Source organism: Crassostrea angulata, chromosome 2 (genome assembly GCF_025612915.1).
Source record: "Crassostrea angulata isolate pt1a10 chromosome 2, ASM2561291v2, whole genome shotgun sequence".
In the NCBI taxonomy this organism is placed as follows: domain Eukaryota; kingdom Metazoa; phylum Mollusca; class Bivalvia; order Ostreida; family Ostreidae; genus Magallana; species Magallana angulata.
In genome coordinates, this window is record NC_069112.1 from 7,520,970 (window position 1) to 7,546,131 (window position 25,162).

At 31.7% G+C, this 25,162-nt stretch overlaps 2 protein-coding genes across 4 annotated transcripts; both read left to right on the plus strand.

The window, feature by feature from the left end:
- The first annotated feature begins 2,242 nt into the window (after positions 1–2,242).
- LOC128171920 (multiple epidermal growth factor-like domains protein 10) lies at positions 2,243–8,151 on the plus strand. 3 transcript variants are annotated; one of them, XM_052837701.1, is made up of 10 exons: positions 2,243–2,570; positions 4,506–4,763; positions 4,945–5,082; positions 5,414–5,554; positions 6,036–6,176; positions 6,440–6,571; positions 6,681–6,806; positions 7,133–7,258; positions 7,332–7,458; positions 7,627–8,151. In XM_052837701.1, the coding sequence occupies exons 1-10, from the start codon at positions 2,315–2,317 to the stop codon at positions 7,742–7,744; spliced, it is 1,563 nt and encodes a 520-aa protein (XP_052693661.1). In that variant the 5' UTR covers positions 2,243–2,314; the 3' UTR covers positions 7,745–8,151. The 3 variants fall into 3 exon arrangements, with proteins under 3 accessions (XP_052693661.1, XP_052693660.1, XP_052693663.1); XM_052837700.1 differs by having other exon boundaries at positions 6,440–6,580; positions 7,627–8,148; XM_052837703.1 differs by lacking the exon at positions 2,243–2,570 and having other exon boundaries at positions 4,153–4,713; positions 6,440–6,580; positions 7,627–8,147.
- Positions 8,152–14,057: 5,906 nt separating this feature from the next.
- Positions 14,058–24,123, plus strand: LOC128171916 (multiple epidermal growth factor-like domains protein 10). The gene is made up of 13 exons (XM_052837688.1): positions 14,058–14,182; positions 16,070–16,288; positions 17,171–17,428; positions 19,014–19,151; positions 19,547–19,687; positions 19,950–20,084; positions 20,318–20,458; positions 20,569–20,694; positions 21,481–21,621; positions 21,737–21,862; positions 23,104–23,229; positions 23,316–23,436; positions 23,605–24,123. Exons 1-13 carry the CDS (start codon positions 14,128–14,130, stop codon positions 23,780–23,782), a joined length of 1,905 nt encoding a protein of 634 aa, XP_052693648.1. The 5' UTR covers positions 14,058–14,127; the 3' UTR covers positions 23,783–24,123.
- The last annotated feature ends 1,039 nt before the right edge of the window (positions 24,124–25,162 follow it).

Consider the following 25,162-nt stretch of genomic DNA (forward strand, 5'->3'; position numbering starts at 1 on the left):
CTGATTTCCTATTATAAACACAAAAGGCAAAAGGCAAAAAGAAAGCTTGCAATAGACAACTTTTTATTACTTATTATGAGTAAACTAAGGTGACCTATTGCTATCCTTTTTCGATCGTCGTCGTGCGTTAACAATTTTACAATTTTAACTTCTTAAAAACAACAAGGATGATTGTTACCATTTTTGGTGCGAGGCATCTCTATGGTAAAAATTGTATTTGTAAAATTTTAACGCATGGTTATGATTTTCATGAGGCCCTCTACTAAAATTGTGAACTTCATGGCCCCTGGGTCATAAACTTATCTTAAAAGATCTTCTCCACTCCCAAACATGTGGGCAAAAAATTGAATACATGGTTATAATGTCCACCAACTCCTCTACCTAAATTGTGAACTTGATGGCCCCTGAGTCAGGGGTTCAGAACATGGGGGGAAGGGGGGGGGGCAATATAGTTTTAATGCAAAAACTGTTAACAAAAAATTCTTCTCTATTCTCACACATCTGTATAAAAAGCTGATTATGTTTACCAGGAAGTCCTCTACTAAAATTTTAAGTTTCTTGTCCCCGGGAGTATGGGTTTTGACTCCAAGGCAGGACCAAAATGCATGTATAGGTGTTAATAAATTTAATGTTAATGTTAAAAAATTATCTTCTTTACTCCCACACACCTGAAAGGAAAACCTGAATTCATTTTGATTTTGTAGACCAGATCTTTTACATTACAAATTCATAATTTTTCTTCTCCAAAATTTTTCCTAAAATTCAGGTAGCTGTTGTCTTTATCTATATCTTTCAGAGATTTATTTAAAAAATGATGTAATTTCCTTGCATAATTTAGACATTTGTTACTGGGTAGGCGACCATATAAAAAAGAAAAGTTAAAGAACAATCAATCCCGTTCATATCCTCTTCATTGATAGAAAAACATTTTCTATTATAGTTTTGTTTGTTAAAAGTATAAATTAATGTCTTTTTATTATGTAAACCAGCTACCATGTTGACTTCCGGCATCCGGCAAATGCTTCCACGTGCGCACACATTCCGCTTGCATAAGTAGTTCTTATAAAAACGTGGAAGTTTGGTTTAGTATTTATATATAACATTTTACTCAGTTTTATTTCAATTCATTAACCTTAAGAGATGCAAACATACATAAAATACAGTTCGACCTGTTAATTCAAGAATGCACATATTGTCTCGCGCGTAAGAATTTCGATCGAAAGATTCATTCAGTAATGCAGTTGACCTCGATGAACTGACCTCAATCATAAGAAGGTGCTCCATGAACTGACCTCGATCTATTGATGTTGCATAATAGTAGCTAGGAAGACAGTTTTCTTAAACAAGGTTACGTTATAATGCGGCTCTCAATAGCAAGTAATGATGGCATTAAATTATTGTAATACAACTCTTTCTTTGTATACGTGTTATTGCTCTTTGAAGAGCCCTACCTAGTATTCTGAAGAAGATACATTAACATTTAATAATTACGTCATCCAGATTTAAATGCTTAAAAATATTTTTCTATCTTCCTTGTACATGATAGTAACCTTGTTTTATTGATGATTTGACTATGGACTACAACACTTGCCTACTTATATATCTTGCAGGGTTTTCTGTATCACTTTCATATGATATGTAACTTTAAATTTGTAACCTTTACAATTTTATAAGTATTTCTGAGTATTTCTTTCTAATTTAATATGTATTGGTAATTTGCAAGACGAAACTACACAAAAAAAGAAACTGAATTAAAGATTACTGTTGTTGTATGGCATAGGCGTCGGAAACGGGGGGCTGGGTGGGGGGGGGGGGCTTTGCCCCCCACTTTTTTTGCAAAGTTAGACCTAACCATTATGGACATAGAATCATTGAGGGTTCAGCACCCCCCCCCCCACTTTTTCTCGCAGCAAAGAGCAAAGATATAATTGTTCCTAAATTTACCTTGAAAGATTGAGAAGTTGGAGTCATAGGTATACTAGCCCCCCCCCCCCCCCCCCCCCCCCCCCCCCCCCCCGATTAGGAATTTCATGATTTGGGAAAATGTTTTTTTGGTAGGTAAGACTTCTTCCCCCAATATTTCTGAGGATTAGTCTAGCCCCCTCCCCCCCCCCCCCCCCCCCACTTTCAATTTGCTTCCGACGCCAGTGTATGGTATGTATTGTGTAGGCACAATTGTTCAAATTACATTTACAAAAGTATCAATTTCTTCCAGTTGATTTATATGTGGCTTAATTATAAGGCTTCAAACTGCAGCTAATTATGACTATACAATGACAATACAATTATCAACAAGTTTCAGTTTTTGCATTATATGTTTGAAAATATTTCTTCAGACGATTTGTCTTACAACAAAGTTTCCACTCAGTCACATACCTACTCGGGCACGTACATGTATTATAGTGCAATGAACGCAGTTGATAGAAACATAGCAACGTGTATGAGAACAAAAGACATAGGGGTCAACTCTCCTGACAGGACAGTGTGGTGGAAAGTGGATCTTGGTGGAGTTTACAGAGTTTACAACATTTACAGCATCAACATCTTGTTTAAAAACTATGATGGGAGGGGTTTGTAAAATGCTGTTCTGTTATTTACAATTTGTGGTCTCTTAAAAATTTCTGTTATATGAAATGAACATTACTTTTTAACACACCTATTGATCAAAATATACATCAAAATATTCACCTTATCACATTTGCTTTAAAAAACCAACATCTCATTAAAATCCAGGTCTATTAAGTTTCATTTAAAACTATTGCGCAATTCAATTTCAGTGCTTCTTCAATGTAAAGGATAAAGTTGAGAATGCAGAACTACAGGGTTGTAAATTATACCCCAGCAAACGAAGTTTTGGGGAGTATATTGGTTTCACCCTGTCCGTCTGTCTGTAAACTCAACCTTGTCCACCCTATTTAATATTTTACTACTGCACAGTCTGGAACAGTCTGAAAATATGTATATATGTTGATCACCACCTTAAGATGTGCACCTGCGATTTTTTTAAGATAAGACAAGATTTAATGATTTTAAGACAGTTTTTTTCCCTTATTCTATATATTGTACACTGATGTTGAAAAGTAAGGTAGGTAATCCTTACAGATTTTATTAATGAATTAATAGTTTTAATTAAAACACTCTAAATTATATTTATATAAATACATCCAAATGGAGGTCATTTGTCTCTATGTCTTAACTAAATTTATTTTTTATAAGTATTCTATCAACTGACAATGTAAAAGTTTTGTTTGTCAATGATAAATTCTTAAAAGCTTATAAAATCATCAAAGACAAGTGTGGCTGAATTCATTTGTCCCAAGGGGGCCATTATCTGAGCCATGCTGTAGATGGAGCATGTGTTTAGAGAAAATTGAGAATCTGTAAAATGGGCGGTGGTTTTGGGGCTATTTTAAAACTGTTTCATGTAAACCAAAAGTTTCTATCATGAAAAAGAATAAATAATATCATTTATAATTAAGAACTCAAGTTAACTATTTTTATAAGTTGTTTAAATTTATTTGTCAAGTAAATTGATGAAGTGAACCTAAAGGGCATTAATTTAAATGAAATTCAAAATTACTGATATGATTGTGGGGTTTTGGCAATTTAAAATTTGTTTGTAATATTAAATTTTCTTTTTCACTTTTTTACATAGTATGGTAATTAGGGTTATGTTTTGGGAGTTAATTAAATTTAACAAGTTCATCAAAAAAAAAATCATAGTCCTATGGAATCAATTTTCTGATATGGAGTTCCATTGTACCACAGGAGAAAGTGGGGAAAATTTGAAACAACTAATTGCATCTCTCAAGACTCTTATAAGAAAGATATTCAAAGTTTTATCAACAGAAGAGTATTGCTTGGCTACCAGTATTCCCATTTACTGCAAAGGGAGGGGTTATTGTCATTTTGTTGGTTTTTCTTTAAAACAATTAAATTTAAAACAATATCATCAGATACATAAATTTGTAAATATATTACTGTTATACATATGTTTTTACAGTGAAATTCTGACAATTTTGATTTTTTATTCTTTGTTAACTTTTTTTTTACAATTCTAGATTTTTTTTAAGTTGTATGTGTTCCACACCTTTATTATTCAATTTAATTATTTGTCCCATTTGAAATTAATGGTATTAGTCCCATTAGGACAGTTCTAGTTTCAAATACTTGTAAGTATATTGTTTGTAAGGATGTATCACCAAACACCAATCCAGTATTTGTACTCATCAAAGTACCAAAGTAATCCTTAGGTTAGGTCTTTGTTACTATTCTGTTCTGCAAACGGTTCTATAGATTAATCACTGATTGCGATCTGATAGATATGATTGGTTATATAAAGATAAGTCAAACAGGTCACTGCATAAACTTGATTAAAATTGACATTTTGATTGAATCTAAACATAATGTGTAAAGATTTTCCTTGCTTTAAATGTGTAATAAAATGTCATCTCATAAAATAAGCTGTAAATTTTTCTGTATTGTTGAACTAAACTATATTCTAGAGTCCCGGCAACGTGGTCGTTTCGCCGGATTCTCCTTGTATATATCAAACACCGATGTATCAAACAACGCAGATATGAAAAGTTCCACTCTGTGTTACAAGAACGGACCACAGTTACCGCCCCTTAACTTTACAACAACATGTACATTGTACGGACGTTACGTCTTCTTTTACAACGAGAGGCTTTATGGAGTTATCTACCCTGGAATGTATGAAATTTACAATGTTATAGAAGAATTATGTGAAGTCATTGTGTATGGTATGTGTATGCTTTCTGAACAAAAACACATTTTTAAGGGAATATATATGCTTAACAAAGTATCAGAAAAGTATCATAGGTAAAAATAATATGTAATAAAAAGAAAAAAAAGGAGTAAATGAGTAAATCGTCATAAAAATCAAAATATAAACAACAATCAGTGTATTACATTTTATTGAAGGTTGTAAGAGATCTGGAATGTATCGCGATAACTGTGATAAATATTGCCCCACAAACTGTAAGGACCATAAGTGTCATATACATAATGGGACATGCTATGCTTGTCAACCTGGATGGATGGGAACGACATGTAATACAAGTAAGATGGTTTTCATGAATAATATTGTTTTATGAATTCTAAGTTATTTTCAAACTAAATATTTTCAATTTGACTTAAAATTAATGCATTAAATGAATTATGACTTCATTTTACAGTTTTAATTAAATTCGAATTCAACTGATACTTTTTTGACAAAGTTTATCAAACCAAAATAGTTATACAATATTTTTATATCAATTACTCTGCTGTACTAGATGCTGACAAAATGGGTCATTTTGCGGATTTTAGTTGGTTTTTAAAGGTTCTATATGATGTAATCATCTTACTACCATGTAAATTGTATTGTATAACTTTCTTTATTTGTGGTAAGAATGTCGAGATGGAATGTACGGTTTCAACTGTAGTCACCAATGTTCAAGCCATTGTAGAGATAGGTCTGTCTGTAGTCATGTGACTGGTCAGTGTGACAGGGGATGCGATGCTGGATGGACTGAATTATTCTGTTATAATGGTAATTATTGTACAAACACATTGTAATATTTTTGTGAGGTTAATAAAATAATCAATTAAAACAGATATAAAACCTTCTACTTTTAAACAGCTATAAAACCTACCTAAATATCATGCATGTATTAAAACAGTGTGTAACATACATGATTCTAAATGAATCAATTAAATATATCAAAATTGTTTGAAATGATACAAATAATTTCTTAAAGCTTAGTACAAAAGCGTCAGCATATAACCGGTTAACTGCTGTTAACGCAATACAATTGTAAAAAAAAAAATATTGATGCAGTGGGAAAACCTGTAATCAAATACTTGTTTTAAAAGGTGAAACATATATTATAATGATTAATTTTAAAGAAAAAAACACAGAGTAGGAATATAACAAGGACATTGATAGATCGTGACGCACGAAAGAAAATATTTGATTGTTAGGTATTGCTGATGTCTTCAATTATTTCATGTATTTGTATACATTTATTTAGAGTGTATAAACGGTACCTATGGCTATGACTGTGTCAACAACTGTAGTGGTCACTGTCAAAACAACTATCCCTGTAACAAACAGACTGGTCTTTGCGATACAGGATGCAACCTAGGATACACTAACAATTATTGTAGCAAAAGTGTGTATCTTGAATCATCCTGAATAGTTGGGAATTAATTGGCAAAACACTGACAAGAAATCAATTTTATACTTTTGTAAAACGACCAGCTATATGTATGTTTGCTAGACATTTCTACAGCAATTAAATATTTTATTTTCAATTTTACAAATGAATTTATGTACTAGTCACTATTTAACATTGCAATTTCTACAAATTAACAATTATTATATAAAATACTGCCATATATGACGCCTTCTTAAAAAATACGATATGTTATTTAGTTTGTCCACAAGGATATTATGGAGAGGGATGCAAATACAGTTGTGGTGGACATTGTGTAAGGAATGAACCATGTGATCACGTCAATGGCTTGTGTTCTAATGGTTGTCAGGATGGATATATTGGATTACACTGTAATAGCTGTAAGATATGAATATGTCCTGATATATGCTTCATCAGTTTATAAATCATTGCATTCATTTTAATACAGTTTTCTCATTATTACTTGATCTCCACTTCCAGCTTGTAGAGACGGGTATTACGGCAGGAACTGTTCTCATGTTTGTCCCTTTACCTGTCAGACATGTCGACACACAGACGGACTCTGTACTTGTAAGGCAGGATGGACGGGTCAAAGATGTAATGAAGGTGTTTTCCTTTTCAAATTTTCCAAATTTTATGGCAGTTTATTTTCTGTCCCGGTTAGATTTCAAGAATAAAAATATATCTGGTATAACTAATGTCACATTTGAGGACTGATTTGATTTAAGGTTTATATATATATATATATATATATATATATATATATATATATATATATATATATATATATATATATATATATATATATATATATATATATATATCAAAAACGGCATTTTTCTAACATCATAAACATTTACATTTTTTTGAAATAAAAATTGCATTATACTTATTTAAGAAACGATTATAAATCTTATGACATCTAATTTCAGAATGTGGTCAGTCTTTTGGAGTGAACTGTCAATATCAATGCAGTGAATTCTGTATAAATCGAACATGTGACAGATTCAGTGGAAGTTGCATGTATGGTTGTATGGATGGCAAAAAATGTTATGAAGGTATGACATTCGTGCAACAGTTTAATCGCTATCGATTAAAACTTTTATTACATATTTGTAATTCTTTTTCAAGACAGAGCTAATCTACAGAAAGTTGACCCAAAGCTGACAGTGCCACCTTCCATGGCATGGATTGTTGGTTTCTCATTATCACTTGCCATCAACGTTTTTGTCATCAGTGCCATTTTGATTAGGCTATGGTAAAATATGTTTTATTTCACTTATATGTAGCCTTTTTTATAATGCAAAACATGTCATTGTACATTATGTTTATCATTTCGTTTTTTGTTTTAGAAATTGTACTTTATATTGAATAACTTTTTCAACTTAATTATTATGATATTTTGATATGTTGATTTTTAATATAGGAAAAAAAGAAGTAAACGCCCTCAAAATCAGAGTGATACCAATGATGACGGTTCTCATTACCAAGAACTCAGTGTATCTAAAGGGGACAAAACGTACCAAACTCTGACAGTTACGTGATTAAAATTATGCAATGGTATTTGTCAATATGAAGCATAAACTAAAATGTAATCAAATTAAAATCTGTAAAGGTAGTTGAAAAAAGGGTTGTATTTTTGCTAAAAAATTGAAAATTATGTGCATTGAAATTTATTTCATTCAAGGAAGGCTGAATAAGAATGTACTTTTTTGTTTGGGGTTATGTTTTTCAAGAATGTTATTCTTATCTTTATAAAAAGCCTTAAGGATGACGTTTACTCAGAATGAAAAAAAAATCCACTGATGATAATGAAAAACCATCTATTGTGTGTTATAGACCTTTGCTTGTATTGTTATTTTTCACTTTCAGAAAAGTAGGTCAATGACCTACTTTTTGAGTTAATGGCTATTGAATATTTATTGAAAATTCAAGAAAAATCCCATAAAATTTTACACTACGATTGAGATTTTCTTAATTATGAAAATATTACAAATAATTAAACACTTCAAAAAATAAGATAAAGTTTACGAATGGTAGTAGCACTAAATAAGTACACAACATTAAAATTTCAGCATCAATTTTTAAAAATAATTCAGTCCGAATTTCCTCTATCAGTTTACAAATCCCTACCCATTTTTGATTCAATTTTACAAAAACTTGAATGATGATAATACAAAAACATTTATGATATTGAACTACTTATATTTACCTTATTCTGTTGGCATAAAATTTATATGAGGTCAATGATCAAAATTTTGAGATATGATGTCTTTTATCGTTTTTAAGCATTTTTCAATATTATAATTATTCGTGCCATAAGATTATTTTAATGAATAAGTGAGGTAAAACCAACGGAAAATATGCAAAATTACGTAGACTTAAATATGAAATCCTAACTTTTAATATTAGACTACTGCCAAAAAACTTTTAGTAGAAAACAAAATCTGCAAAATTTAGTCCGAATTTCCTCTGTTTGGCTAAAAGTCAATTTTTGTTTGAGCATAATTCCATAATTAAGTAAAACTATTGAATGTTTTGTCAATAATAATTCATTTCATAAATACTTTTTGTGTTTAGAACAAATGTCACTCATTACATTGAACTTTTTAACAATCGGAATTTGAGAACTCAAACCCTAAGTAAATAACACCCTTAATAACATACTATTTCTGTAAAGTTAAGAAATGAGTGCATTTTATGAGCAATAAACACAGTTGCATCCGTTTTTTAAATAGTCAAAGATGTGAAATGAAAAAACCGGTTTAGAATTATACCAGTTAAGGACAAAAAATATATTTCAAAAAGAAATAAACCCAATAGCAAACGAAAACCAATTATTCATTAATGTAGTCCACGCAGATTTGTTTTGAAACTTTGTTCGATTAAAGCTGATGTCGTTTTAACTTAATTTTTACTTATAAAACGATATAATTGAAAGTCAAATAATTTGTTTTTAAATTATCGTCGTTTTTACCTTACTAATACGCTAAATTATGTTTATTTGAAAATAGCTTTGACTATGATTATCACAAAAGAAAGAGCACAAATCATATATCTGTATAAAATCAATTGTGATACAAATAGGAACAAAAAGAAGCAACCATTAACAATGAGAGAGGGAAATATCTTTTTTAATTCTGCGTGACAAAATGTCAAAACAATTTTTGGTTTAGTGGTTTTATCCACTCAGCATATACGTCCTTTTACATAAGGAAATTGTTCAAACAGATGCACACATTTCACAAACTGCCCAATGAAATCAATAGATCTAAAGTGTTTAATTAATTAGTCGTTCAAACATTAAAATACTTCCTGTCGGGTTGGTTAAAGACACAAAAGAGCGTTTATTTACATTTTTCATTAATTTTTTTCATCTGCCCAATGAAATCAATAGACCTAAAGTGTTTTATTAATTAGTCGTTGAAACATTTAAATACTTCCTGCCGGGTTGGTTAAAGACACAAAAGAGCGATTCTTTACATTTTTTTTAAGTTTAGTCATTTTAACCATACCTTTTTTTATTCACGCATTTGTTTGGCTTACCGATTTGTATGATTACATGATTACTAAGATATATGCTCCAAAAATATTTATAACTCAAGTTGTACGCATTTCTTATCTACCTTGAAAACAAACAAATTTTGAAGAAAATTTAAACGCTTTTTAATTGCATTATAAAAAAGTTGTAGTCTTAAAGTATTCTATTTATCTATACTACTATATTAAAATAACAGACTCGATTTTTTTAGCTTTATTACCGATCGGTAAAGTACTGTCTTTTGTTTTATATATTTTAAATATCATTGGTAGTTGAAGATTACCAATTTGTTTTTATTTTTTCTCAATCAAGCTTCGTTAATTAATAATCAATGAAAATTCCTCAAAAAATTCCGGAAATCATCTGAATTTTTTGGATTTTACAATCTTGCGCATGCGCATTACATTCCCGCTATATCACAGCAATCACAACTTCTCGGGCCATTCCGGCAAGCTCGGAAAAACACTTCCAAGCCTGCCGGAAAGGCTCGAGAAGTTGCGATTGAAATCACGGGAGGCTCTTTATTTTATGTTTCCATAATATTACAATTGCATGGATAAACTCGGAAACAATAAAACAAATGCGTGTTAATTTTAATTGGAACTTTTTTTCTGTTCATCAAAGAAAAAACGGGAGATAACTCTCACACAGTGCATTTACTATAAAAATCCAATGAATTTCGAATGTCAATATGGTGTGTAAAAAACGTTCTTGCAATATGTTGAAATATGCAATTATAGATTTAAACGTTTCGAAGAAAGGTATTTACTGCTTCAAAATTGTTTGTTGTGAACAATTTGACTGTTATTTTCAATGCAACTTTATTAATTTTCTCCAAAATCGTTTTGGAGCGGTTCTGCAATTTTCTGCTACATTACGGGTATATGGGAGGCATTTTAACTGTGGTGAAGGCATTTCCCGAGACACAATTAGATTATTCCAACTCAGCAGAGTGTAGTGAAATTAATAGAATTATTGTAGGCTTGAAGTTTGGTTATGCAAGTGTCAACAATATACGGTGTTTCGATGTATCTATTTTGTAAATGCACGATATCATATGCAATGTCAACCCGTGCACGCACGGGTCAAAGTCTAGTTGTGTTAATAATAAAATGATTAAATCTTTTTCTCGACCTAAATGATTGTAGCACGTTCAGTATTATGTGTGTTTTATTCAAATAATGTGCTTTTTTATACTGAAAAAAAAAATGCCATAATTATTCTTACTTTTGTATTCAGTGTTTTAATATGTTTGAACTCTGTGTTGAAAGTCATGTTCGAATAAATTGTACCTATAATGAAATGAAAGAGATATACTTGCTTTATACTATCACATTGTCGAACTGCCAATACCCTTAAGAGCACAATACATTATTGATACATGCATACACATTTTTTGCTTTAATGTGTATAAAAGTAAGGGTATTAGATATAGTTGAGATTTATGACATTTCATTTCTAAATGGTATAGTTTGAGAGCTTGTGTTTGCAATCCTTATCCTATTTTTTCCCAACATGTTTATAGCAAGTTGTAGGCGTGAATCTTTACACTTTTAACGGTTTATAGCGAATTGGTAAGAAATCTTATATCAAGTTGTTATAAGTTAATCAGCTGACATTACTTCAAGCTATCGTAAATTTAAAGACATTTTCTATTAAAAAAAAATCTGTATGAAATATGAATTTAAGTTTTTATTATTTGCAGCTTAAATTTCATATAAGATAAGATATTCTTTATTTACTCCAAATTAATGAAGAGTATTACATAATCAAATTATAAGCTCATGTGAAAAATAGAACAGAAACAGTATATATATATATATATATATATATATATATATATATATATATATATATATATATATATATATATATATATATATACACTTATAGATTACGGCAATCTTTTGCCAAAAAACCCTCTGTTTTTAAACATCATAGATGCAACGATTAACATAATATTTTTTCACTTTGTATACGATATATTCTCAAAACTTGTACCATTGACACTTTGAAATAAAAACTGTAATGGAAAAGCACCCAGTTAAATTTTAGAGTGTTTTGGACACACAAAGCTTGCATTCACATCAACATCATAAAATAAGCACTTTGCATGCACCGCAGTTATCACACGAATTGCATTGGACCTCGTCTTCTTGCCCTGTTGCCTGACATCTTGGCAAAATTAGTTTGGTGTTACCTTGTCCTAAGCTTACAATATAAACACTGTCACGTTATTTATCTCACAGATTTTGACTTAACCCTTTAACGCCCATAGACGCCTTTTGGTAACTGATAATAGACAATGATGTTTTGTTAATAACTGTTTTATAGCAAAACGGTTTGTATTTTTTGAAAATAGAATAGAAACTTACAATTTTTTACTTTTATCATTCTTTGTACGACTTCTAGAAATTACCGAAAACTTGGTGTGCATATCGCATTTTCGTACAGAAATCTCAAAAACCCGCTCTGCGTCGACTGATTCTGTGCTAACTTCCGTCGGTCGAACTTTTGTTTAAAACACCACTGATAAAAATGTTTTATCAAAATTTAAAAGCTTGAAATTTTTGTTACATATGTCCATACAAGCATTTCGACATAAAACAAATGACGCCATTTTCAGGTTGACATATACACGTTTTGTATGTATGTATCTTATATTATATTGACAATTACGCAAATTAATCCAATAGTTGTCATAATATTTTTTAAATCTAAAAGTATTTAATGTTAAAATTAAATATTTAATCTAAAATTCTTTACTTAAATTCTGTACTAAAATTCACAATAAATTGCTTAGAGTGAGACCCTGCCTGCAAGAACAAAGCGCGACATTATTCCATGACGCGCACCTGTATCAAATCAACTGAAGTTGTTGGTTTTTTTCCCAAAAAAAGCTAGAGGAAAAATAATCGATCTGGATCTTTTTATCAAGTAAAAATAAAACGAAGACGATATTCAGTGTATGACTTTGTATGACAATTCATTAAAGTATATGAATTGTAGGGTAAGTCAATACTCACTGAATTGCAGTATAAACACGTACATCAATTTTATTTTTGATTTGGAGGTTTTGCAATGAAATAAATGGTTCTGCAAAAATGTTTATTTCAAACGTGTCTTTATTATTTCCAATGTTTAAAAAAAAATTATATCAAATTTGTTTATCAAATCCACATCATTTACAATTAGCGCGTTGTCCGAATAAATTAGCTCCCTTGGCCTGGTTGCTATGACTTTCATGTAAACAGCGCGAAATTTTATCGACGTAATGGACGAAAGCGCGGACATTGACTTAGACGGTTTCCTCTCTGATGGATCAGACATCAATGTAAACGTTTCAGATAACGAGGGATTCTCATCTGACACAAACAGTGAATCCGATTCACAGGAAATACAATCAATCATCAATCATGCACAATGGACAGTCAGTTGAGCGACATTGGTGACGATTTCTGGTCTAAGGACCTTCATGATATGGAAATAGCGGAGTTTGTAGAAAAAGTGGCCCCTGTCATACTCTAGATCTCAAAGATCACGTACTCTAGATCTCAAAGATCACGTACTCTAGATCTCAAAGATCACGTGTACTGTTACTTCGAGCTTATGCTGCCATCAGCCAAATTCAGGAAGATAGCTGAAGAAACCAACAAATATGCAGCACAGACGGCGGAAAGTACAGGCCAGCCCGACCGTGCCTGGGTTCCAACAGATGAAACTGAAGTCAGGGCATACTTTGCCCTATGGATTCTCATGGGGATAAACCAATTAGCAGATATCCATATGTACTGGTCTGATAACAAATACATTGGTCAGTTTTTTTTAATTATTTATTTAATTGCATAATATGTATTTATACATAGATATTATAGGAATGAAATTACATGTGAGTTAGCTCTCATGTCACAGGAACTGGGGGGAGGGGGAGCTAGGCCCCCTTACTTTTTTTGCAAAGTAGGCATAGCATGATATAGACATAATATAACCATACTTTTTTTGCTTGTTCAAGTTTTTATTAAGTCTACTTTAAATTCTTTTTTACGTATACTTACTGAACGTAAGCATGGTTCATACGGGGAAAAAATAAAAGTATGTCTTCCTTTTCAACCTCCATTTTGTCCATTCGCATAACGTCGTAATTGAGAGAGATAATAAAGCAAATATTGTCTGCCAACAAACAACATATTTTTAGTCTAATATTGACAAAATGGTATACAAAAGTCGTACTAATTATTTCACGCCGAAGTGACTCACTATTGATTGTTAACATTTTATTAAACGCACATCTAAGGAATATATGTTAATGTGAGAGGTCATTTATTTCTTAAGATATTAGTTCATCTTCCCTCAAGCAAGTTGGGCTTTTACTTAAGGTTCTGGACAATGGACTTTAAAAGCTTGGTACTCTGTCTAGGATTGTCTGTAGCATTTTCATATGGTATGTTACTTGATGCTTGTAAACTACTCCGAATTTTATTTTAATCTCCGTTACTTTTTTGTCATATACGCGAAATTACAGTATTCCTCATATAACTGTTGTCAACTTAGTAGGATATGTGGTACTTATTTCCAAAAAGTCTTATATACAGATATGTACACTTTTCTTTATCATAAACCTAACTGTTCAAAGGTGGCATTACATTAAAAGAAAAGAACGTCGAATCCATATTTGTGTGTAAGGTACATGCAGCACTGATATAAGCCACATTGACCAGCGTTTATTTGAGTACAAACTGTCTTTAAAAAACAAGTGGCACTTGTTAATGATTCCGTACCCATCATTTTTTAACTGAAAAAGGGGTGTGATTTTAGTAACTTTAATTACTTTGGTACACCTTCTGTGCATAAATCAGGTGTTTAATTAATGAAATTGGGATGTCTTACCAAACTTGACGTAAGAATACTGCAATTTCGTCTGCAGTTGTTGGCCTTGGTTTACCATTATTAATGAAAATTTGACTTCATCTAAGTGTTCAATATGATTTATATAACTCTAACTCATAGCTTGCTTAGGCATGATTCTTACATTATTTAGTCCCAGAAAATCTTACTTAAACTTTGCGTCTATTTCCGCACATTGTCAACCTAGAAATAATATTTTGGTGTTGGACAAAATATGTCAAATTATGAAGATGAAGAACCTGGTCGATGTATTGGCCATCCGTAACAATCATGAAAAGTGGACTTTTCAAAGAGTTTTTTAAAATATTTAATCGTCAGATCATTACATTATTCAAGAAAAAGATCTCTTACGTTCCTTCTGTTTAGTTTCTCGAGACACCTTTTTTTTTATTAGATAATATATTAAAGCATTTAAGAACGCCTGAGTCGCTGGGGGTAATAATTAAATGTGATTTTTAGAAATCATTGATAGACAATTGGGGATGGGGAGTGGGGGACTGCTTCCCCTTTTTAGCAGCAGACACTTTTCTTAACTTTACATATGTAATAAATGGAAACATCATGGATTTGCCCCCTCCACTTTTATCGGAGAATGTAATAAATGTAACTGAAAACAAGGAATCTATTTCAAATGAAGTTACAATTAGGGTCTTTTCTTCATGATTTTAAGAATTCGCCCTTTTATTTACTGCTTGTCAAGATGTTTAAGATAAAGCTGCCCCCACACACTTTCAAAAACACTATGTTCGTGAATATCCTTTCCTATTTCCTATGGTTGGAAATTTATTAAAATAATTAAGGTTAGGTGATATACATGTACATGCACTAAAATTTATGATCAGCAGCGAAAAATTTAAATTCATGTCTTGTAAGATATAATTGAAACATACCTGCTTCTACTGAATAAATTTGTTTAGTCAGGCAATCTTTTTGTAAAGCTATTACATGTAATTTTAATAATATAGGTCTTTATTTTAGAAATACAGACTTATACTTTTCAAATTATCAATATTTCATCTTAATTATTGATATATTTTCGAACAAGTGCAGTTGCAGAGTCGAGAATCTAATATTATTGCCCCTTTTAGAATGGACAAGTAGTTCTATGTTAATAAAAGCTTTTGGTCACTGGGGAATTCCGTTGATCGTTCGTTAACAACTTTACATTAAGGATTTAATACTTAGGTGATTGTCAATGTCTGTAGTTTTTTACGTAATTGGTCATTATAAACTATAGAACCGGATGATGTTTTGCCTCAAATGCCTAGAACCTTTATAGGTATTCGATCTTCACTCATTATTGTACCAGCATAACCCTTACTTTAATTCAATTTGAAAAAAAAGATCAAGTAGTGTTCTTAAGCTTAATCTAATGTTCCAGAATTTGCAATCGAATTTTCTTATCTTTATTCGATTTTTACAGATAATATATCCTTAAAGAAGATGGCAACCCAATCACATACCTACTCAAACTTGCTTGACGATGCAAAATACGGAGTTGATGGAAATTCAGCGACGTGCATGAAGACATACGACATTGGTGTTAACAGTTTAATAGCTGCAGTGTGGTGGAAAGTGGATCTTAGAAGAGTGTATAGAATTCACAGCATCAATATCCTGTTTAAAAACTACGACGGTTACGGTTTGTGATATAGCTGTTTATTGTTTGATCCTGTTTTGTTCTCAAAAAGTAATTGTTGATACAATATAAAAAGGAAAATTATCGCTATTTAACTGAACTAAATGTTGATAAATACACCAGACCCTTCTTGTTTAACTTAAATATATATGTTATATTAAAAAACTATTGCACTATTTTTTATATATATATATATATATAGATATATATATATATATATATATATATATATATATATATATATATATATATATATATATATATATATATATATATATATATATATATATATATATATTAAAAAGCTCTTAAAAATTATTAAAAACTTTGAGATCACAAAATCATACCAAAATCAATAGCATCAAAACGTACGATTTTTCAACGCTTTGTACTTCCATTCCCCATGACAAATTAAAATCTAAGCTTTTTGATATCAACAGTTGTTTATTCAATATAAATTGTAGTCGAAAAAATACTCAGTTAATTCGATACACAAGGGCGTGTTCTTCATATGAACAGTTTCTAAGGCGAAGCAAGCTACTGACAAACAAGTTGATAAAACAGGACAATCAACAGTATCGTTTGAATTCATCTTTTCGTAAGTTCTGTGGTCTATTCAACGACTTTGTCAGCAAATACAATCTTCCACTGGGTCGTTGTTGGACCATAATTAATCATCTCGTCGTCTATGGTCTTTTCCGTTTTTTCCCTGATTACGACAAAGAGCACACAGCGGCTGTGACTGGTCAGCAGAGAATACTAACTCCTCCTAGGCACCTGATCTTACCTCTATTTTTTTATATGTCCGCGATGCTCTGCTTTGAAATTGTATATTTTTATGGATTTTAGAGATAGTTGACAGTTTGTTATTTTTTTCAAATATAGAGGCCCGACAGCGCGGTCGTTTAGCTGGATTTTCACTGTATGTGTCAAACATTGATGTATCAAGCACTGTTGATATAAAGAGGTCATCTCTGTGTTACAAGGACGGATCTCAGTTACCACCCTTAAACTTTACCTCCACCTGTATAATGTTTGGACGGTACGTCATCTACTACAACGAAAGACGTCGTGAGGTTACCTACCCTGAGAAATATGAACTCGATAACGTTTTTACGGAGCTGTGCGAGGTCATTGTAAATGGTAAAGTATTTAACCACGTTTCTAATATATGAATCGTTACAGTGATTGTTTTTTTTTCTATTTACGTATTGTATGATAGGAAAACCCGGATACGGACACTACTCTTACATAAACCTAAACTAAAAAAATTCATGCCCTATTTTTTGTTACAAATTTTAACTGAATGCACAGTGATTTTAGACATATATACATAGCTAAATAATAAGAGTCCCGCAGGAAGGGCGCCGTATATTGAGCAGATCTCTTGGGCCAATCTGGCTTATTCTTCATCAACAGAGTGCCCTTGGGTAATGGATGTACAGTTACCTTGAACCATGTTTCTAGAGCCACGGTCAAGGTAATGGCAGAATAATATGAAAAATCCTTGTCCAGAGCATTTTATCTCCCCTTCATCTGGATCAAACTTCACTCACAAATTACCTATCGACAAAAGGTGTGCAGTGATCTTGAATTACGTTTGTAGGTCAAAGGCTAAGGTCATATTTGATCACGCAAAAATTTGTTTTTCGGAGCATTTATATTCTTTACTTGACCCTATTTGGCTCATACTTTTGATAAAAGGTGTGCAGTGACCTTGAACCAAGTTTCAAGGTCAAATATGAAGGTCATAGCAGAATTATATGAAAAATTCATGTCTGGAGCATATCTTTTCTCCCTTGGTCCAATCTGGCTATTTCCTCACTTACAAAGTGTTTACTATCAAAGGTTATGCAGTGACTTTGAATTAAGTTTGTAGGTCAAGTGTCAAGGTCGTCTTGGTTCATGTAAAATTCACGTTAACAGAAGTGTTCAGTGATTTTATAATCAGTTTTAGACTAGAATTTTTTCCATTGCTCAATCTTGCTCAGGTTGAACAAAACGCCGGTATGTAATGGGTAATAAGATTGAATTAAAACTTTTATGCCTGCTGGAAAATGTTTAAGTTCTAGGGCAAGGTAAAAAAAAAATTCTCTGAAACGTTTTTCATCCAATTTTCCATTACTTAAGCGGGGCCCTTTGAGACACAGTACCGATCAGACCCAATCTAACAGAGAGTAAACCCCAACTTAACCCTGGTTTTACTTTCTGGGTTAACTCTGGGTTTACTAGAGTGGACCCAGAGTAAACTCAAGTAAACCCAGAGTGGACACAGAGTAAACCCCGATCAGAAGTTTACCCTGAAAGCAGACGCTACATGTGTATTCGGAATATACAAGGGGCTGGAAGCACAGGCAATAGGATGATAAGTTAAATAACAGGTCTGCATCACACTTCAGTGCGAAAAGTTGACTCCAAAAGCAATTCTTGAGTAAACCCATATGAAACCCCATGTGAACCCAAATTTTCAAAAAGTAAACCCAAAGTAAACCCAGAAAGTAAACCGGGGGTTTAGTTGGGGTTTACTCTCGTGTTAGGTTGGGTCTGATCGGTACTATAGTTACCATCTCAAATGTTGTCTAGTTTCAATTAAAAATAAATTAAAGTTGTGTACTGTTTTCTCCTTTATAAAGTATCGTTATTAACCCAATCTTAGATAACTAAAAAATGATATCTGTCAAAAAACTTATCTTTATTACCATAATTCTTCATGTATATTGATATTCAGGCTGTAACGAGTCTGATGTTTACGGCAGTGACTGTGATATCCAATGTCCAACCCACTGTAAGGGTAATATGTGTCATATTCAGAATGGAACGTGTTATGGTTGTCCGCCTGGATGGATGGGAACGACATGTAATACAAGTAAGATTGTTTTCTGACGGGAAAGTCATGTTATACTAGTAGAAAGTTTCCATTGTGAACATTGTTTTTTGATACATTAATTTCTATTTCAAAACTTAATAATTAACGATGTGAGATGCAATATGTATGACCTTCAATTGAACCAATTTAGTAAATATGTTTAAATTATCCAATTTATGCCCCATTACAGGGTACTTTTTAAATAATATGAAGTATGATTGTTTTATTCACGTTTTCATATGAAGCATTGAAATGGATCGGAAGGACAACACTTAGGGTCATTGATCAGGGTCCGTTACAGTGTCATCATTGAACACATAACTTCGATACTTCTTTTTGTAATTAACATTTTTTTTCTCCTTTTTAAAATAACTACAAAAATCATTTTTTATAAGAATGTAGAGAAGGATGGTACGGTATGAATTGTAGTCAGCAGTGTGTAGGACACTGTAGAGACAACGCTACCTGTAATCACGTGACTGGAGGGTGTGACCCAGGATGCGATGCTGCATGGACAGGATACATGTGTGATAAAAGTGATAAGTCAACGTGTCATTTTCTTTTCATTTGAAAATCATGTTTAGGTATACATAAATTGATAAAAATACTACAATGTTTACAAACGTTATATTGTTTTAATATTTATTTCAAATGTCCCCTGGTACATAGGTTAAACTTGTTAAACCTGACTTACATTTGGAAAGTTGAAAGTTTGCACTAACGATAAACATAAATATATTTTATAGAACGAGAAATAATAGATGTATAAGTATATTGTTTCTATATATACGCATTTAGATTGTGATAACGGCACCGATGATATTGACTGTATCAACAGATGTCACTGTCTAAATAATTATCCATGTAATAAGCAGACTGGTAAATGTGAAGGAGGATGTAACCCAGGTTACACCAACAGTAACTGTAGCAAAAGTACGGTCACGCTAATAGTAGGAGTCTATTAAATACAAAATGTAGAAGCAAAGATCTAATTAAATTATTGTCGTGAAGACATTTAAGTGTCAGATAATCTCGATTTTTATACAGTATCAAATTTTCAACTGAACTATACACAAGCTTTATATTACCACTTACTCTTGTACAAACTAATGAATCAAAAATATACTAACTTATATCTTGCTTACTTTATATCATACTTTACTTAGAGTGTCCACCCGGATATTTTGGAATGGGATGCAGCAATACTTGTAGTGGTCATTGTATAAGGAATGAACCATGTGACCACGTCAGTGGAGAGTGTTCTAATGGTTGTCAGGATGGGTTTGAAGGAACACACTGTAACAGCTGTGAGATATGAATTTTTTATCTAGATGTTGTAGCATTAAAAGTGTCTTTTTTAATTTTTGAAATTTTTCTACACGTACTTATCCAACTATCAACTGGTCTTTTCGTACAGCGTGCATTGTCGGGTATTACGGCAGGAACTGTTCTTATGTTTGTCCCTTTACCTGTCAGACATGCCGACACACAGACGGAATGTGTACTTGTAAGGCAGGATGGACGGGTCCAAGATGTACTAAAGGTAAGTGTGTTAACTTTTTATGGAACATTGTTTACCCCGGTAACCTTTGTACAAAGAAAAGCTAAGTTTCGTTTGTTTTAGATATCAATGAATGGAGTATGTTTGGTATGGTCAAATATAACCTTTGTTTAAATAGTGTCATGTAAAAATCGCATCTTTATTATTCATTGTACAGAGGATGTCTAACACTTTAAACTTGATTTCACTTTCGGTCATCATTGCTTATTTGCTTTTTATTTATGATGTCACAGATATGACCAAATTCCTGCAATTTTTAAAATATATAATAATATAGTCAATTTTCATTTATATGCTGCATTCGAAAGTATAGAGCACAGGTTTGCTCAAGTACGATTTTAACATATTTATTTTTCATATAATTATGCAAATCATACTAAAAAATAGTACTTGAGCAAGATTGTGTTGGATGTCGCCCAGTGTTAGAACCAACGAAAAACACCAATATTTTGCTATAAATCATCAATTTATCTAAATAAGGCAATCTCCATGACGTCAGTTCTACATTATGACGCCCTTGTGGTGATAATATTTAACAAACTATTTTCGAATTGATTTCAACTATCTTCCACCTTATCTTTTAAGGTCTTTAAAAGGTTTAACTTTAGAGGCCAAAAATACATAATACAATCCTTAGTTCTTTGTCTAGTTTATGTTACAACTTTTCACAATTTTTTTATCGACAAATTAATTATGCCAATTCTTTGAATTTACGATGATTATAACGCATGCTTCTTTAAATACTTTCATCTCTTAAATATGACCTAGAATGTCCACCCGGATATTTTGGAATAGGATGCAGCAATACTTGTAGTGGTCATTGTATAAGGAATGAACCATGTGACCACGTCAGTGGAGAGTGTTCGAATGGTTGTAATGACGGGTATGAAGGAACACACTGTAACAACTGTGAGATATGGAGTTTTTATCTAGATGGTTTAGCATTTTGAGTGTTTTATATTTGTTTGTTTTTGCAATTGTTCTACACGTACTTATCCAACTATAAATTGGCCTTTTCGTACAGCGTGCATTGTCGGCTATTACGGCAGGAACTGTTCTCATGTTTGTCCCTTTACCTGTCAGACATGTCGACACACAGACGGACTGTGTAGTTGTAAGGCAGGATGGACGGGTCCAAGATGTACTAGAGGTATGTGTGTAAAACTTTCCCATATATTGTGCAGCAATATTTACCTCGGCAACCTTTGCAAAAGGAAATGCAAAATTTACATTTTTAATTATCAATGAAATTTGTGTGTTAATGCTACGTTCTTTCATAATTGCTCATCGTCAAATCATGCTATTATTATGAGATTGCGACGATTATATCGCACGCTTTTTAAAAGTCCTCCTTACCTTGACATTTGTGAAATGAACATTAATTATATATATATAAAAACAGCTAGATACATTTGTTTCAACTTTTATCACATTAGTCAAATGTGTCTCAATTTTAAAGCCATGAATTTGTGAAATAACATTTTTAATTAGAATAATCTAAACCATTTTCTGCTTTTAATCAATTACTTGCTTATTTTACCCTTACAAGTATCATAATTTAGAAAGAACTGACTTAACATACAATTATTGCATTTGCAGATATTATTAAAAATAATTCTATTGCAAAGATGAAAATTGCGTCGAAATAATATTTTGTATTTCTCGTTTTGCAAAGGACTAGGTGTGTTATGGTCAAATATCTGCCTCCAATTTCAACCAATTTTTAAATAGTATCATATGAAAATAAAATCTTCACAAATCATTTATAGAGGATGCCTATAACTTTAATAATGATTTTAGTCATCATTGCTCATTCGCTGTGTATCTATGACGTCACCTAAATGGCCCAAATCCCGCAAATTTGCAAACAAATGAAAATATTCTCATTTTTTCTATATATTTTGCATTAGGAAGTATAGAGCGCAGGTCTGCTCAAATGCGATTTTAATATATGTTTTTCTTCACAAAGTTATACACATTATACTAAAATATGGTACTTGAGCAAGCCTGCGCTCGATGTTTTTTAGTCGAAAAACCATCGGAAAACACCCATATCTAGCTACAAAAAATTAATTTATCAAAATAACGCAATTTTAATGACGTCATTTCTACATTATGAGGTCACTGTGGTGATAACCTTTTACACCTTTATTTCTAATATGATTTTAACTATCTTTCACCTTATTTTTAAAGCTCTTTCTAAAATTTTGATTTTGGGGGCAAAAATGCATAAAACCGCACATAGTCCTTTAATTGATATATCAATAAAAACAAAGCATTTATTGGTAGTTTAAATTATATAAATAAACAATCGTGTCCACACATTATATAGTTTAAAAATTATGTTAAGGGTAAAAATTGAAATTAAAGTGTAATGAGATTTAATTTCAGAATGCAATGAATCCTATGGAGAGAATTGTAAGCATCCATGCAGTAGTCACTGTGTCAACAAAACATGTGACAGATTTAACGGAAATTGTGTGTATGGGTGCACGGAGGGACACAACTGTGATCAAAGTATGGTACTTTCTTAACGTGTATAAGTTGTTAATTAGTGAAAATATTGTGTGTACATTGAAATCTTTATTTCTTTTAATTTTAAGACACAGATAACCTTCAGACAAGTGATACAAAATCAATTACACTGATCTCAATGGCATTGATTGCTGCATTTACAATATCTCTTGTTGTCAACGTTATTCTCATCAGCGCAAGTTTGATTAGGTAATGGTCAATTTTATTTATTTGATTAGATTTATTTCCCTTTGTATTAGGCACAACAAAATCTAGTAAAGTTTTTTTAACCTTTGAATGCGTATTTTTGTATTTCTGTTTATTTGTTTGTTTTTTGGGCATCATATTTTTTAAAGTTTTTATTCATATAAAAACTAGGAAGAAATCAAAGCAGTTCTGTTGTCGGAGTTCTTCATCAAGTGAAAATCAGAGTGTAACTAATGACTGCGCCTCTCAGTACCAGGAACTCAGTGTATTATCTGTAGGGGACAACACTTATCAAGCTCTGACACCAAATGTAGCTAAGGGAGACAACACTTATCAAACTCTTGATTAGATATAATATTGTCATTACATTTTTTAACAAGTTTTATGAACCTACAATGTAAGGTCAGGTAGAAACTGTGTACCTAGTAGTTGAATTAACTATTGTGTTATGAATAAAGCTACACGTTAATATGTGTCATGTATTCACTATATTGTCACCGTGTGAAAAATACTTATATTTCGAGTGACATAATGTTTCTTGATTAAGTGCTAATTTTTTCTAATTAGACCTCATAGCTGGACATTAAGAAGTAACCTGTAATTGAACTAAATATAAATCCTTATTAATCCTTTAAATTAATTATTGTATGTGTCACGAGTAACTCAATTTATTTACACCTGTATGTATGCTTTACCTATAAATTAGTCGTTATCCACAATGATCGTCAGTTGGAGACTGGACCTTGTATTGTCCATGCCGGCTGCAAAGATCGTGTAGAAAGGACAAGTTTGGATCTTTAATAAATTTTGTTTTAAAAACTGCATTTTTTAATCGGTATTTTGTTTTAATTCATTAAATTGCATAGATAGTATCAAAACAATCTTTTGAAAAGTATAACTTAACTGTATCTCACTAGATCAGATTATAATGCGGAGTTAAAGAGTTCATGTTGATTATATTCCGTTGTTAAAAGGTAGTAATAAGAGATTTTAATATGAAATGTTTTAAAATATGTGATTTTTAAACATTTATTCGTATATTAGAGCTTAATACAGAAATCAGCCGCTGAACTTGTCTTTCGGCCGCAAGTGCTATATATACACAAAAGAAGCACTATAGGAAAACAGAAATATGGGTCTAGGGAGGCAAAGTGAGGCGTATGCAAAAATTCATTTTGATTCTGAAAAAGACAAATGAACTTACAAATGTGAAGCTAATATTAAACATCATTTATAATTATTCTAGAATTGATGTCTAGAACACACACTTTAAATGAGTGTTCAATGATGCAGTGCGACATTATCAGTATAGCGCTGTGAACGCAAAACTGTTCGGTCAGATAAGTAGAGTCGTTTACAAAAACTATTGTATACTTCAATATATATCCTTGTTATCAATGTAAGCGACTCTATTGCACAGTAAATGATATTGTGATTTTATTACAAAGGTAATACATCCTGTTATGTAACTGACTCTATTGCACAATATGTGGTTTTTGTGATTGCATAGAAAATACATCCTGCTTTTTAAAAATTTATTTAGCAAGGAAAATTTTATTTGTAAAGCGTAATATACATGTAATGTAGGTTTTTAATCAATTTTAGCTTAAAAAACACCACTGATAATATACGGTTAATCAGCTCAATTATTTGGCAAGACAACGAAATCTGTTTCTTCTATTAACATTTTAGTCGCACATTCTCACATTATATATTATAGAACCAGAGA